Genomic DNA, 15,624 nt, shown 5'->3' on the forward strand with positions numbered 1-15,624 from the left:
GCTGGGGGGGGCGGGTGGTGGTGGTGGTGTGATTTATGCTGGATTAACTCAAAGATTTATTGACTAATGGTTGGGTAAGTATTGATATACACTGTAAGATCATAACACTGCTGTAAATGTTAGAATCGTCTGTATGTATAATAATATGGAAGCTAATTTTTCAGCTTGCCGTAATGCCGGATTCCTAGTTTCAGTGAACTTTGGATCCAGATTCAGTATGAAAAGTCGCTTGTAATCATGTGAAATTAAGAAGTTGCGATTACAACGTGAATATTTTCTTGGAAGGACTAAATGAGTGGATTATGTACTTATCCCTTATTTAATAATACCTAAATGAAATAGTCCTAAGGAAATAGAGGATTAACAAATAAGAAGTATAATACACAGCAAGCGGTCTAGCTGAAGAAAGACTACATAATCTAAAATATCCTCAACTAAATCCACTGTAACAAATTTAGCGGGGAGACTGAATTACTTCAGATACATGCGTGCTTACAGTGGTCCATTTGGGTCAAGGCTAAAGTTCAGGAAGGATAGAGAAAGACTCTCAGGCTGCCTTTCTGTTCTTGTACCTATCCAGTCCATGAGTAGAGGACTCCAGCTGTGAATGCACATAATCTTCTTAAGAGTAAAAAAATTAAATATTTGTGTAAAAAATCTAAATATTTGTGTAAAACCAAGCAAAAATGTAGCATGATATCAAACAGACACACTGAGGAGCTTCATTCTGTTGTTTGTAAATCTCTGAGTCATCCTGCAGTCCAGCTCTCACTGAGGTCAGCTGAATAAACTTCTGTTGACTTCAGTATATGTAGGATGACAGTTCACCAATTCAAAACCTACTTTTTTTATTTTCTCCCAAACTAACATTTTTCCAAAGTTGCAGGATGTATTTGAAGACAAATCCATTTCATATGCAGCTGTGTTCAAAAGTGTTGGTATTTCTGCATGCATTTCTCAATTTCTGTATTAACAAAATTGCATTTATAGGTTCTAAATGACATTAACAGACAGTAATGACATGCCTTTTGATGTTGCTTCGTGACACAAGTTAAAGACCTGGGTCTCCATTCTAACTAGTTCCTAACTACCTTCTTCTTATCTAAAACAAAGTTTCCTCTCTGCTTTTTACCAGGTCCGGAGTTGGTGTGACAGGTTCTAGGCAGACATTATTTTATGCAGAAGTAACAGACCAGATGAGAACTGGTGAAGGAGGTGGCCAGCCTGAAGAAGGAGAGCTGATTGAAGTTGTAGAAATACCTTTAGAAGACTCCATGAAGTTTGCTTATGATGAGACTCTCCCGAAGACGATGGGTGTCATCTTCAGTTTCATGTGGTTCCAAAACAACATAGCACCCAATCTACCAAAAAAATAAAGTCAAAGCACCATGATTTAAAGAAGAGCTTTCCTGCTGGTTCTGTGGATACACAAAACTGCAAATCTGCCTGCCTTGATCATCTCAACTTTTCACAGAGCAAATCTTCCTTGAAATAAATTTGGAAGTAAAATCGGAATTAAAATCCTGACTCAATTTCCATCATTAGCAGAACACTTACTGGCTTCACTGGGGCCAGGATTTACCTCTGAGAAGCAAATGTTGATTTTCGCACAAAGGCTAAGTAAATGTGTCCAGTTCTCCTTTTTTGATGGCACGGCTCCGCCACTATTTTGAAGAGTTGCTCAGGACCTCAGCGCAGCTGCCGTACCAGCCTGTCACTGTGGTCCGTACATACTGGCAGCTGTGTATTCACTATAGTTTCTGATATTTTTTGGGGGGGAGGCAGCAAACCTTAATAGTCACAGATACCCTAACTACGTTTCCGAGTTCTGCACAGCTTTCAGGGAGCAGCTTTCTCTGTGGTGTGTAGCTCCTGTACAGGGAAAATGTTTGCATTTCTGAACACACAAACCTTTATTTCATGAGCAAACATATCTGTAAATCCTTCTGCTAATGTGTCATTTTGACAATAGACCAGCTGTAAGATTATGTGTTTCTGTTTGTTCCCACTATAATGCTGAGCGGCAGTGATGGTGATAGAGAGATTAACGGTGGGGGCTTCTACTGCAACACATGCTTCTTTGTTTGTTTTATGGGTAATACTTGATTAATTAGATCAAACTTTGTCCTCTAGAGCGGGACTTGAGAGGCCAAATTCCTTTAATTTGACTCTGAGGTGACTAATACAAGCGATCTTTCTGAGGTGTTCTGTGGTCTTAGTTTCCTTATTGCCCAAATGGGAAGAATGGGACTTACCCTTCAGATAACGCTCCTTGAAATCTAATGATTGGAAGTGCTTTATTGAGAGATTTTATCATCATTTGAGCAGTTTACATTGAAGTCTGTACAACCTACACAGATGTACTGAGCAACACAATTTGATTTAATAAAGTGGTCTAATTAGGATGTATATGAGTTGTTCAGTCAGTGCAGTTTAGATGTGGACTGTTTGTCACGTGAAACTGTTAAGAGCATGAATGAAAGAGAATGAAGTCTGGCAATTTAATTATGCGCTTGTTTATGTTACTCACTGAGTTAATGTTAATCAACATGACTACATTACACGTGCTTCTAGGATTGCTGAGGTACTAAGTATGTTTAGAAGATGAGTACTGCAAATATGCAAACTTCCATATAGCAACTGGAATAAATGCAATACAGATGCATGATTGTATCCAGTGGCTGATTTAAAATCACCGCATATCTAAATAGGTGTATAAATAAATAATATTAAAACCCCCCATGCTTTTAGAACCAATACTTGCTGGTTCTCCTGCTGACAGGGAGGAAGGATCCTTGGAAAGACACTGGAGTAAGAGCAGCCTTCATCTGTGGGAGTCAGACACCTTTTGTGAAAGTTCAGACACGTTTGAGTTGAACTGTGCCTGGTCTGTGGTGAGGCAAGGGCTGAGTTATTGTGAAAAGCAAATAAATTCTGTCTGTCTGATGTATTTACATTGGAAGGTGTTTTAAGGCTGGGTCTCCGCTGCTCTGCGTCTTTATGGTGTCTGGTGCAATGTGTCCTGATTGCTGCCGAGGTCTTTACAAACTACTACAGTATGTATAATAAATAATGTTTTAATTCAGGCTGTAGTTACCACAGTATCTATTTGATTCCATCAAAGTTATTGCTTGTCGATCTGTTTAGTGTCAAGCTAATAAGTGTGTGCATATACATGACAAAAGCCTTTTTTGCTGTATAATGCAGTAATTCGGAAAAATAAATTTGTGTAGCACAGGGGGGTCAGAGTTTGCAACTTTTCAAAGCAGCATTTATGTATTTATACCGCTTGCCCCAGAATTACAAATGGACAAAACTCCACTTCTAATGAAGTTCTTCATGCGATGGTGAGAGCTTTCCCCCTGTCAGACTTTCCCTGAACCTGGCATAAGTGCTTCACAAGGTGCACTCACATTGCATTAACAACCTTGGGGACAGCTCAAAGCTTTGACCCACCTTTGTGGGTGACAAGCGTTCCAGGTGTAATTCATCAGACTAAATAATCATTTCACTGATTAGTCTGTCTAGAAGTGCCTTCAAATCTCAGCACCTGCATTCAGTTTGGACTCATCAGACCACCCCTGGAGGAGGCAGGTCAGCCAGTGCAGGATCTGTTGGGCCACCGTGCAATGTGCAAATCATGAACTATGGGCTGGTGGGCCACCAGAGAGAGCGCATGGCCGTACCCAGCGTGGGGGAGGATGAAGGCCCTAAAGTCTCACAGTGCATCACACAGCTGCTGCCAACCACTCGTGCCTTGGCTGCAGGTCTTTGAGCTGGATGGTTTGAAACCAAGGCGCAAGGCGTCCACTCCCTCTAACATACTGTTCCTTCCCAAGAGCGTGTGTATGTTGGGGGGGACACCAAAGGCAGTGCCAGACTTGCCAAAATCTGGCCCAAAATACTGTTGTGGGTGCCTGAAGCCTGTCTGCTTCACAGCCCAGCCCTGGCACCATGCGGGGTGATACAGAGGAGTTACCACCACCAGAGCAGCAGCAGGGGTTTCCCAGGTGTGGGATGAGAACGGGAAGTCACGGCGTGGGAAGCGAGTCACGGTGTGGGAAGAGGGGGCGCGTGGTGCAGCAGCATGGAGGGGTGCGTGGGGAGGGAAGCCACAGCCCTCGCGAAGGCACAGGGACAGTCTGTGCTCCAAGGTGACCTTGCCAATGCAAGCTACAGGCTTCAGACCAACCGTTTTTTATGCAATAGATACTTCTCTGCCAGTTAATCGGAGGGCAGTTGCATGAGCTGGGCAGTCCCTCAGCGCTTCTCCATGATCCAGAAGGCCAGGCGAGAAGCTGAGCAGCGTTATCCCCACCTCCCAGTCTGTTCCACCCCAGGGGTCTACAGGACAGACACCTACAAGCCCTGGGGGACTGCGGTGGCTCTGAAGCCGTTACACTCCAAGGGATGCTGCGCCCCAGCCCTGTGCTCTGCCCAGCCGTACCTGCTATTTGTAATTCTCAAACAGAAACAAAATGGTCAGGGACGACTTTGGTTTCCTTCCACGATTTGGCAGTTTTCCACAGAAACAGCAGTGATGCAATATAGTGAAAGCTGTACATAAAGCGATGCAGTATCTGGTGTTTGGCTTTGCAATATTAGATATAAATGCATCTTCATCCTTTTCCTTTGTTCCCTGTTAATTTTGGTGGGGATTTTTATAGGGAATTAGGAAGGTTTGAAAATGCAGGAGAAAGGGCTTGAACTTTTTTTGATGATTCATATTTATAAAAATAAAACCAGAGCAATTTAGATGCCACTTCTCTCGTCAGGGCTTATTTCAAAGATCATAATTACTGCAAATCCAATATACATCGGCCAAGCCTGGGCAGGAAAAAAGTGCTTCTAATGGAAGCTTGAAATCACGTCTGCATTTAGACACATCCTTCGGACGTGCCCCCACACATACGTCCACGGAGAGCAGACAGTTTAGAATAAAACAGGGTTCCCATTTGCTGCTAATGAATACTGACTCCAGCCTGCAAAACTCTTGTCTGGTCTTATCCAAGCATCCCCATGAGATCAGTGTCTTTCTTTTATTGAGTACAATCGAGTGGTCCACATTTAAAAAACGAATCTTAACATCTCTCATCTTTATGATATGGCTTTGAGATAATCTAATGAACCTGAAATTATGACTCAGGCTTCTAACAAAGCCTGAAATTACAGTCTTGAATGGGATGTTGCTGTCAGGCTCACTATTAAGTGTCTGAAGAGACATCACCATCACCTTGCAAGTACATGGACCTCGTTTATTATTGTTGCCTGTTAACATATTTGTAAAGTATCTGCAAGCCCTGAGCTACTCCCACATCTCATGGTATCAGGCACTGAACAGTGATATGATTAAAATGCCTTCTCTAAGAGGCTGCCACTTTAAATAAACAAGCTGAATGACACCGCGGGGTAGGTGGGGGGCAGGCACAGGGCTGGGGTGCAGGGATGGTGCGCAGGGTGCCCCCGGCCACCCTTGCTCCTCGGGATGCTCTTTGGGCTGCTGGAAGCGCGCTCCCCTGGCAGCCGGCCGCTTGCCTTTTCGCCCGCTCCCTCATTACCATCCCTCCCCGCCAGCGATAAAAGCGGCGTTCCCTAACTCCCTGCAGGGCCATGGCCGGGGCCAGGCCGAGGGCAACCGATATAATTGCTCCTGAAATACACGTGCCGACCGCGCAGGGCGGCCCACTGGACAAATAGGATTTTTTGCTAAATTAGGACAATTGCCGAGCACGCTTCATCCCCTCGCCGGGGCTCTATACATAGATGAAAGGCACACCCAGTTGTGAAATCTGTTGAAATGGCACACCTGGTGCTGTCTGCAAGTCTATTCACAACCGTTAGCAGGTGCGACTTGGCCTTTGTGGCCATAAAAGTCTGTCTGCGCGGCTCCTGCTGTGCTCCCCGCGCCTTCGCTGCCCTGCGCGCTTTGGCAAGGGAGGCTGTCACAGATTAATACGGTTGTTTGAAGCTGTTAGGAGCCACCGCCTGAAGCATGTAGCGGCTTCAGAGGGATCAGAATAAGGCCTGTGCACACAGGACGGATTTGCAGCTTCGGTCTCGATGGCTGCACCGGGATGGAGGCAATGGGCAGGGGCAGGGCTGCTGCCTGAGCAGGGACACGGCGCAGCACGGTCCCTGCAGTCCCAGGGATGCTGCCGAGTGGCCTGGCTGGCAAGAACCAGCGATTTGCAATCTAGCCCCTTTATGGGCTCAGCACCTCCAAAAAGGATTCTGATTGCTCTGCTTTGCTACATCTCAACCAGTGGAGCACTAAGTTGGAGCTCCAAGAGCTCAAGCTCCAGTCCAGATTCAAATTTAATTTAAGGATGCCGTGGACTTTGGAGCAGCTTTCCAGCAGGAGTTCTCATTCCCACTGGTTCACAGGGGATTTTGCTTGATATGAACAAAAAAAGGGATGCTCGTGCAAATCCTACGCTACCGCAAAAGTTACTCCTCAATTTGTCTGATCCTTCAGAGCCAGTCTCACTCTTTAATTCAGAACACATTTTTACAAGGGCTTTAATTGCTCTCGGGATGAATCACGAGGGAGGAGAAGTCATAACATAGCTAAATGGCCCAGATTTGCGGCGCTCAGAGCTCTCTGGCCTGCCTCAGGACTGGCTTCAGTGCATTTCTCGTAATTGGAAATACAATCAGATAGGTACTAAGCCCTGCCAGCCACAAACTGTATCGCTTTCCTGCTGGAGTACTCAAAATCCTGTGCTGGCTTTAGTCTCTAATAAGACATTCAGAAGTAGTGGTGCTCTGAGAAACCCCTTTTGGACACTTGGTTACAATGAAGATGGGCTGGGAATGGGTGATGCGGGAGCGGCTGTCAATCCTGTAAATTAATGGCTACCCTCATGCTCCAATCTTGTTAACAGGAATATCCCTGGGATCCTCTTGTGCCCACCTGTGGCTCAGTGTTCGGGGTACAGATGCGATGGGTAGAGCACTCAACAGTAAGATAAACATGATTTTAGCATTTTACAAGAGCAAAACATTGCTGTGATCACTACAGACATGATGTGGCAACCAGGAACCAGCCCTGGCTCAGCCACATCTGACCAGCCGCGGACAGACCAAGTGCCACGTAAGCCCCGAGCAGCGCCTGCCTGTGTGTGGGGACCTCCTGCAGTCAAAACCACCAACCCGTCTGAACGATGCCCTCTGAGTGCATGTCCATCGCAACATAAACTCAGCCTGGTTTTAACCCTGTTTCCTTGGACTTGTGGAGGGGAGCTTAGGGAAAAAGAGCAGTTAATTAATACCCCTGAAAATAAGTCGAGGAGGACAACGTCCCACCTGGCTCCAGGTGCAATGGAAACATGGGTGATAAGCCTTGCCCCACTGCTTCAGGGCCTCTGGCACAGCACCGGTGCTGTCCCCAGCCCTTTCCAAAGTCCTCAACGGGTGCTGGTGGGCAGAGCTGTGTGCTTGCCGTGCCCCAGCCTGACCACCACCTCTGAAGCCTCCCCAGCAGCTGCTGGAAGGGACTGGGGCAATGGGAAACGGTGTGCTCTAGCCTGCTGGTCCCCTCCAGGGCTGCAGCTGCTCCTACGAGCCTGGGGATGAGGATGGGTTTCAGGGCCAGAGTCACTAATCAGGTTTCTGATGAGTCTGGCCAATGGAGGTGGTGGGGAATACAACGTGCTTTCAGCTCCTGCCAGCTGTGCAGGTCCCTCCGGCAGCCCCGCCATGTGCTTGTGGGGATGGGGTGTTCAGGTAACACTTCTGCTCGTGCAGCGATTGCTAAAATAACTGGACAAGGCACAATCACGCACTTGAGAGTGCTAGAAACAATTTAAGAAATGTTCTTGGGACAAACGGCGGGTGCTGTGCAAACAGCTCCCCAGCTCCTTTCGTAACCTCCTTCATTTCGTCCTTCAGGTTCCCCCCGCTCCCGCCCTGGGGTTTCGGGGTGCTCCTTTTGCAATAAAATCAGGAAAACAAAACCAGAGGTATCACAAGACCATGCCACACTACCTTCAGCTCCTCTTTTCTATTCAATATGAAGGCATGGGTCTTTGTAAGGACTTCAACGCTCCTCACAAGTCTCCCCAGAGACATAATTTGGGTTTTGCCCCTCCACGGCTTCCCAGCTTCAGCAGACCTTGAGTTGAAGCTGGCTGGCCTGGCTGGGTTTGTACCGCAGCCCGAGCACCGCTGACCCCGGAGCTGGCGGTGCAGCAGGGATGCGAGGGCTTGAGTTACAGCAATCCATCAGCTGCTAATCCACGCTGCCAGCCCCACCACGCCATGCTGCTATCAATCATGCGTGGAGCCCCAGGGTGGGTTTGCAGCATGTTTGCTCCCGCTCCTGCGGGTTAACAGGGTTGTGGCAGTGCAAGGGAGCCCCGAGTGTATGGGGGCTACACGCAGCCCCCGGAGCTCGGACCCTCCACAGACACTGAGAGAGGGAGTGGGGCATCCACAGAATCATAGGGGTTGGAAGGGACCTCTGGAGATCATCTAGTCCAACCCCCCTGCCAGAGCAGAGTCACCTACAGCAGGTTGCATAGGATGGCATCTAGGTGGGCTTTGAATGTCTCCAGAATCAGAGACTCCACCACCCTTCTGGGCAGCCTGTTCTTTGGTACTGGTGTTAGGATCTGTCTCGTCTCTTCCCATCACAGTTGGGGAAGTGGGGAGACCAGCATCAGTGCACCTCAGGAACAGGCAAAGCAGCCACGGTTTCATTCAAGATTCGTGCTTAGTCATGGAAGCGCTTCAGAAAACCCCATTTCCTGTGGTGAGCAACCTCTGCCTTTGATACTTTTATCTGATATTTATGAAATATCTTTAAACAGCAGGGAGGGGAGCTTGCAACAGGCTCCCACTGCAAAAAGGGAGCAGGGTTAGACCAATGACGGGTTTGTATGTAAAATTGCACAGCCTCATGTTGGCCCTCCAAAGCAGCCACAAGCCTTCGCATGGCGGGCAGCTGGTGGTGTAATGCTGGAGGCTGTCCCATCTGCAGCAGCCCTGGTTTGCGGCGGCGATGTCACGCTGAGCAGCTTCCGGGCTGCACGGAGCTGGAGCAACGTGCAGGAGACAGCCAAGCCAGGTACCAGCTTCATACCCACCGTTCTCATCTGCTGCATCTCCCCGGTCATGCTGCCAGCTTCATCTTTTCAAACGGCTTTCCTTTACCTCTAATGCCTTTGTTAGTTTGTTGGGTTTTTTTTTCTTCTATTTTTTTCTTTCTTTTATTGCTCTTCCACACAATCTGATCCCAGTCTCTCAGATAAGCACAGCCAAAATAACACCAATACATCAAAATAATAAGATCTCATTCCAGGGGCTCTCGCAGGGCCAAGGCACTGAGTGACAGCTGACGGGTTTATTGATCACAGCAGGGCAACAGCTCTCTCTAGCACAGGATTTAGCTCCTAGATGGACACTAATCTGTAGATTTGTTCTTCCTCACTGGCAAAAGTGATGTGTAAATATTCTGCAGTTAATGATACAGGTCTGCTCCTAGTTTGATTAACAGGGGAGGTATCAGCAAACGTGAAAAGAAGCAAAAAAACCGAGGTGAAGGTCTTGCCTTCGAAAGCCGCATGACTGATCCTAATGCCCTGTCCTTTTTCTATCAATCAAGGCTGATTGGCAAAGCTTTTTAATTCAAGTCTCTAAGCAGGATGATCAGCGTTTACTTAGCTCGTGTTTATTTCCCCCTGACCGGGCTGCTCTGAAGTAAGGTATCATCTTATGGCGCAAACCCTCTTACAAAGGATAAAGAAACTGAGACCGCCTCGATCCTCCTTGTTACCTCCCCAGACCTAACGATCATCCTGAGAAGCTCATGGTGTGGGCTGGGTGGGGGGATGGGGGTCCCACGGGAGACGGGCTGGCACCCAGCAAGGACCATGGCTGGGGGTGAAGGGGCACAGAGCACAGGGCATTGCCTTTGGCACCAGCCCAGCTGCAGTGGCTGTCCCGTGGCTGCCAGGCCCCGTGTCCCCCCCTCCATCCCTGGCCCTCACCCCTGGGCGCTGCGCATGGCCTGGGCCCGAGTCCCAACGCTGCTGCAATATAAATCCAACCTGGCAGTGGGAGCCCGCAGCCTGTGGCACATCACCCCTGGCTATTTTTAGCTGCTTTTCCAGAGAAACTGGGCTTACGCAGCCTGCCTCCGAGTGCGGGAGCTCCGGCTACTGCCCCTCCCACCCCCAGCATCTCCACCTCTCAGATGGGTTAGTTGCTCCTGAATGGGTTTAACGATGCTATCGGAGAGGACAAGCCCATGGCGCTGAGACATGAGCATCCCTCGGCCCCGGCCCTGAACTTTGCTGCTCGCAGAGCAACATGTTTCTTCCAGCATTTCTTCTGCCGCCTCCACCGGGGCACCCACCCAGGGCTGCCGGCAGGGAGAGAGAGGAGATGGAAACGTGCGATGCAGCTAGTTTAATGTTCAACAAAGTGACTCATTTTTATGTAGCCAAGTCATCTCCTTATAAAACACATTGTTGTCTAAGGTCCTGTTTCTGGAAAAGATCACAGAGAGGGTTCTTGCAGGTCAGAGCTGAGCGCTGCGGTTTGGCTTTGCAGGACTGGAGCTTGCAGGGCTGCTTTTGCCTCACTGCCTTCGTAAGGCACATCCAGAATGCGCATATAGCAGTGCAGAATTAACATGGAGCACTTACGCTTGATATAAAAATTAGGAACTTCTTTTCTCCTTAGGTAATATGTTTAGATCTTTTATGTGGAAAAAGAATTTGGGGGGTTTGGGCTTTTTTTTTCAAGAGAGGTAGAGAACGGGTGCTGAGTCTCTGGAAGCAGGTAGGTCTGGGAGGAAAATCTGCATCTGATCAGGACCACTCTGTATGCTTCTGGGGGGATCAGGACCCACCTCTGGCTGAGACTCCCATGGCACAGGGAAGCCCTCAGAGCTTGGGAAAGGCCCACAAGGCTATAGAGGCAGCAGTCTGGTGTCTCATGCAACACACAACACGCAACCTACCTCTACAGCCATCCTCCGGCTGCAAATATCCATCCTATATGTTGTTCAGAACAAAAGTGAGGTGCTCACCTGCAGGAAAGCAGTTAAATGCAGTTTGGGTCGTTTTGTGCCTCCTCTCATTTTGCCGGAAAAGCAGCACTCATTCTGCCACGTAACACCAGGCTGAGCTCTAGGGATGAGACAGAGGAGTCAACGGGACCCATCTGTGCAGGTTGGGAACTAACTATTTCCCTCTCTTTAACCAGTTTTGGGCCCACTGGGTCGTTCTGGGGCACAGGGGTGTGTGCCTGTCCCTTTGTGCCACCTGGAGACGTTAGATCCCCTGCAGCAGCATCTGATACAGAGTGGATCAATGGTATTCCAGGTCATTAAACTGATGCAGTGCTCGGCCCACCCGCCAGACCTTTGTGTGCAGATCACAGATACTCCAGATCAAATTAGTTCTCCTCAAATTTCTGTAATTTTCAACATTTGTGTACATAAGTCCAACAAGCAAAAAATGGTCAGTGAAGAACTGGGACTTCAGGAACCGTGTTGCAGTACAAAGGCAGGGATCCCATTTTTCTCTCTACCCATTTCTTTCATCCAGCCGTCTGCGCTCTGCCATGGAATCTGTGTTTGAGCACTGACTTTCTGAACATGCTCACCTCCTCTTCACCAAATTAAAACATTTACTTGTTGCTGTTGAGTGTACCAGTGTATTCACAACAAAGATTGTGCATCTCAGCTCATGATACTGTCTTAGCATACAATAGTTTGGTGTTCACATTTAAAGAAATGTAAATGCCAAACAATAAAAATATCAGACGATTCTTCTAAGCCTGTGTGTACACTAATATTTCTATTAGGCTACAAAACACACAGAAGGACTATTGCACTAATGTTCCTTATAAAACCAGCCTGAGTTTTAGTACTTAGAAAGCTGCTTATCTGTTCCTTTGGACTAAGAAGACTCAAATGCCTTTCAGTTATTAAAAAGGCTGAATTATGTCACTGTCTAAACTTGGAAATCAGAGGAGCCACAGACCTCTCAAGAAAGCAAAGTCCTTTAAATCCAAGCTCAACTTTTCAGAAAGAGCAGGCAACTTCAGGAGGGAATCCTTATTTATTTGTTTGTTTGTTTGTTTTCAACCGAACTTATTTCCAAGCAATTTGCATTAACAGACTTTACAGTCTTGGGCTTTCCAGTCCTTCAAGGAAAGTCCCAGCCTCAAGGACTGTGCTGTCCCAGGTGATAACAGATGGATGTGCAGGGAAGGACTCAGCGCCCAGTCCTGTGTGTGCAGGTCAGTCCAACTCTCTCCCAACATCATGCCACCAACCTGCCTTTTATAAGGAATGTTGATTTCACCCGAAAATTTAGAGACTGGGAAGCTCAGTCTGTTCATTTAGTACAACCAAAAACTCTGAGAGGTTTCAGCACCAAAGGCAATCATTTCACTTGCTAGCTGCTTTGAAAATGGAGTTTTTCTTTGTCAAACACCAGCCCTGGGGGAAAGCCAAGGTCCTGAAGGTTGCAGGATGATAGGGAGATACGGCAGACCTACAAGGATACTGGATATATTTTCCATTTGCAGATTAATGTGTCGGTCCTGGCATGTGTTTTTTGTCATGCATACAGCGTAAGGACTGTATTTGACACTCTAAATCAAGGAACAAAGGACTCAAACAGTAGAGGGGACTAAATTGAATTGAATTGATTTGTTTATCCTGCAAATCAACATCTGCTCAGACCTATTTCTTTCCACTCTGAAGTTGTCATAACGGAATATTTTGCCTTCTGCTCAGTCTAATTATAGACACATGAGCCAAAAGCTCTTAATTTTACTCACAGCTATCAGCAGGAGCTTTGCTGCTGCACTGAGAGTGGGCAGGGTTAAACCAAGCTATGTTTAAAAGGCTCTTTTTCAGGAAGGTGTTTCCCCCAGTAAGTTGTGTGTTGGTACCTTTCTAAGGGATTGGTTTTTACACTGAATTCATTTTATAGCTGCTTTTCAACGCTGGTGAATATCATCGCAAAAAAAAGACACGGGATTCCAAAGAATCAGGACTGCTCAGGCTGGAAGGAAAGTGCTTGGTGGCACATAGCTCTCTGTCATCGTTACTCTGCACTGCCCAGGAGCAGATGGACTTGTGCCACAGCACAAAGGAAGTACCCCCCCACCACAGAAGGCTTCCAAAAGGCTCATAACTCCATAAAGATCCATCAAGAAAGCCTTTCCTTCAGCCTCATGTGGAAGTGTGGCTCCTGCAGGATGGAGGTGCCCAGGCTGGTGCAACCATGGGGCCAGTGGCTCCACCAAGCCCAGCCCAGATACTGTGGGGTCAGTGGCATCAGGCTGGGAAGCCTGAGCCTTGTCCACACACCTTTGACTGCGTCACGTATATGACATTAGCAACCATGATCATTAGGTTGCATTTCTGATCATCTCAAATTATATTCTTTTCCTGCAACCCCCACGAGAAGTTCAGGAGTCCCACACTGTAATGATAAAGGACAGTGGCTTAATTCTTTCAGGTTTCATAGATTTTCTTGGAAGTATGAGGCATCCCCACTCAAGAGCTCTCCAAAAGCAGAGAGAAATTTTTGTCTGGTTGCTGTCCTGATGGAGATGATATGGCTTTATTTGCAACCTCAGGGCCAAACCAGGTTGGATGCAAATAAACACAGCTCCATTGTTGTCAGAGAAGAGTCTATGTTTACTTGCACTACATAGGAATATATCATCATTTTTCTTTGCTTTGATTGTTTTGGCACAGCTCCTGAAGCGACACGTCCAGCTTATATGGAAACGTCAACTCCAAATTCCAAATCTGCTGTTGAGGAAAAGGAGCACTCGCAGGGTTTCCAGAACTTCTGACCACACAGCTGACCAGAAAAAGGATGCAGGGAGGGAAATATCTTTTTCCCTCCCTCCAGAGCCATACCTGCCTCTGAGCTCCTCTCAGGACCTTTTTCTGATCAAGAAAGTGTCTCCAGCATCTGTCAGTGGCTGTCCCCAGTGAGGCCCTGCCCTGCGGCTCCTTGAGATGTTGTCTACCTTCCTTACCACCCCACCACTGCTGCTTATCAGCAGCCCTGGCTTGAGGCTACCCCAGTAATTGTTGGTCTCAATGCACGGCCATTATTTCCTCTGTAGAGTTGCAGAGTTGGGTAAAACAACAAGCTTTCTCCAACGTTTGATATTCGCAGCTGTGGGTTGCAAACTAATTAACTCCCCTATCTAAAGTCATCTTCAGTACACCAACTAGGTCATCTTTGAGTAAGGCTCATTTTAAAAAGAGCATCTCATTAGCAGTATTGAGCCTCGTATATTTAGGGTTTTCTCAGAGAGGCCTGGGGAGATGAAGAGGTTTTGCCCTTAAGTCACAATCTTCAGATTTAAGTGCTTTTCTCTCCATTACAAATACGCCCTGGAAAACACAGCTGCTGAAAGCAATCCCTGTGCATAGGTCTGTGTTGGTGTACACACAGGAGGGGTCAGAATGTTTTTTTAACTTCTCTCCATGGATAGGTTTGGTTGCCTACAACACCTTCCTTACCTGCTGTCTCTGGATCCTTTGTCAGAGTAGTTGCCTCAAACATCCTGTGGATCTCACCCCTAGTTATGACATATTGAACTGGACCTGGAGGTTTAACATTGCTGTTAAGTTTAATATTGCAGTTTAAATATAAAGACAATACTAAAAGAAAATCTCCTATGAAAGTCAGCCCACCCATTCACAGGAGGTAGCTCAGTTGCAGGTTAATCTCAGAGAGGCAGAAGTCCCTCGGTGAGAGCAAATGTAGAAGTGGTCCAGATGTTCCCAGTAAAATGTGGAATAAACAGTTGGAGGGAAGATAGTGCTGTGGTTAGCTATTGAGGTGCTGCTCAGCAAATGGACACAAGAGACCTGGGACGAAGGGACATGGTAACCAACCTCGTCCTCCAAACACTGGAAAACCTCTGTGTGGTACCTGGCTGGTCTGTTCAGTTGGATTTTAGGTTCTAATGAACAATGAAATAGAGTGTGAAGTAGAGCAGGAACGTGCATGGTGAAAGCCTCACCTGCACAAGTCAATCCACAAGTTTTGGTAGAGCCAGGATTTGACTCTCTGCCAGCTGCCCTGTGACTGTAATCCTGTGTGAAGAGTGTGGCAGTGACTGGATGTAACTGCTATGTCCCAAACATCTGCAGGGCCTTCTTTGCCAGTGGAACAGGCTTTCTCCAAGCTGTAAGGCTTGGAAAATGAAGGTAGCACTTAAGCAATATCCTCTCCCAGAGTCCAAGCAGGAATTTGGAGCACTTGAATAAGCCCATCCCCAAAGAATCTTTTCCAGGTCTGACCCTGATCCTGGTGCATGCTGAGACAGGACTATGCGAATTTGTAATCAGCACTGCAGACATGATTTAAGACCCTATAATATGTATCTCACTATCACATCACAGTGCTTTGAATAGAGGAGCTCAAAGTATTGTATTTTCATGCATATAGCCTGCATCTCAGATAACTCACACCACTGTAAAAGAACTGTCCTTTGCAAACAAGTACTTAGCTCATCTGCATCCTCAGATAACCCAGGGGTCATCTCAGAGTATCAGTTATGTATGTGAAACCATGGGTATAGGGTGGCAAGCAGCCATCCCCTCCTTCCTCTAAGCCTCCACCATTCATT

At 47.1% G+C, this 15,624-nt stretch overlaps 1 protein-coding gene across 1 annotated transcript in view; it reads left to right on the forward strand.

Annotated features, from left to right (window-relative positions):
- Positions 1–1,376, forward strand: part of NUDT14 (nudix (nucleoside diphosphate linked moiety X)-type motif 14) — a 40,711-nt gene extending 39,335 nt beyond the window's left edge. Inside the window, exon 4 of the mRNA XM_009890707.1 lies at positions 1,136–1,376. Coding sequence (XP_009889009.1) covers positions 1,136–1,376 — 241 coding nt within the window. The remainder of the gene's footprint in view (positions 1–1,135) is intronic.
- The last annotated feature ends 14,248 nt before the right edge of the window (positions 1,377–15,624 follow it).

The sequence above is a fragment of the Charadrius vociferus genome, unplaced genomic scaffold (assembly GCF_000708025.1).
Source record: "Charadrius vociferus isolate BGI_N301 unplaced genomic scaffold, ASM70802v2 scaffold428, whole genome shotgun sequence".
Lineage (NCBI taxonomy): Eukaryota > Metazoa > Chordata > Aves > Charadriiformes > Charadriidae > Charadrius > Charadrius vociferus.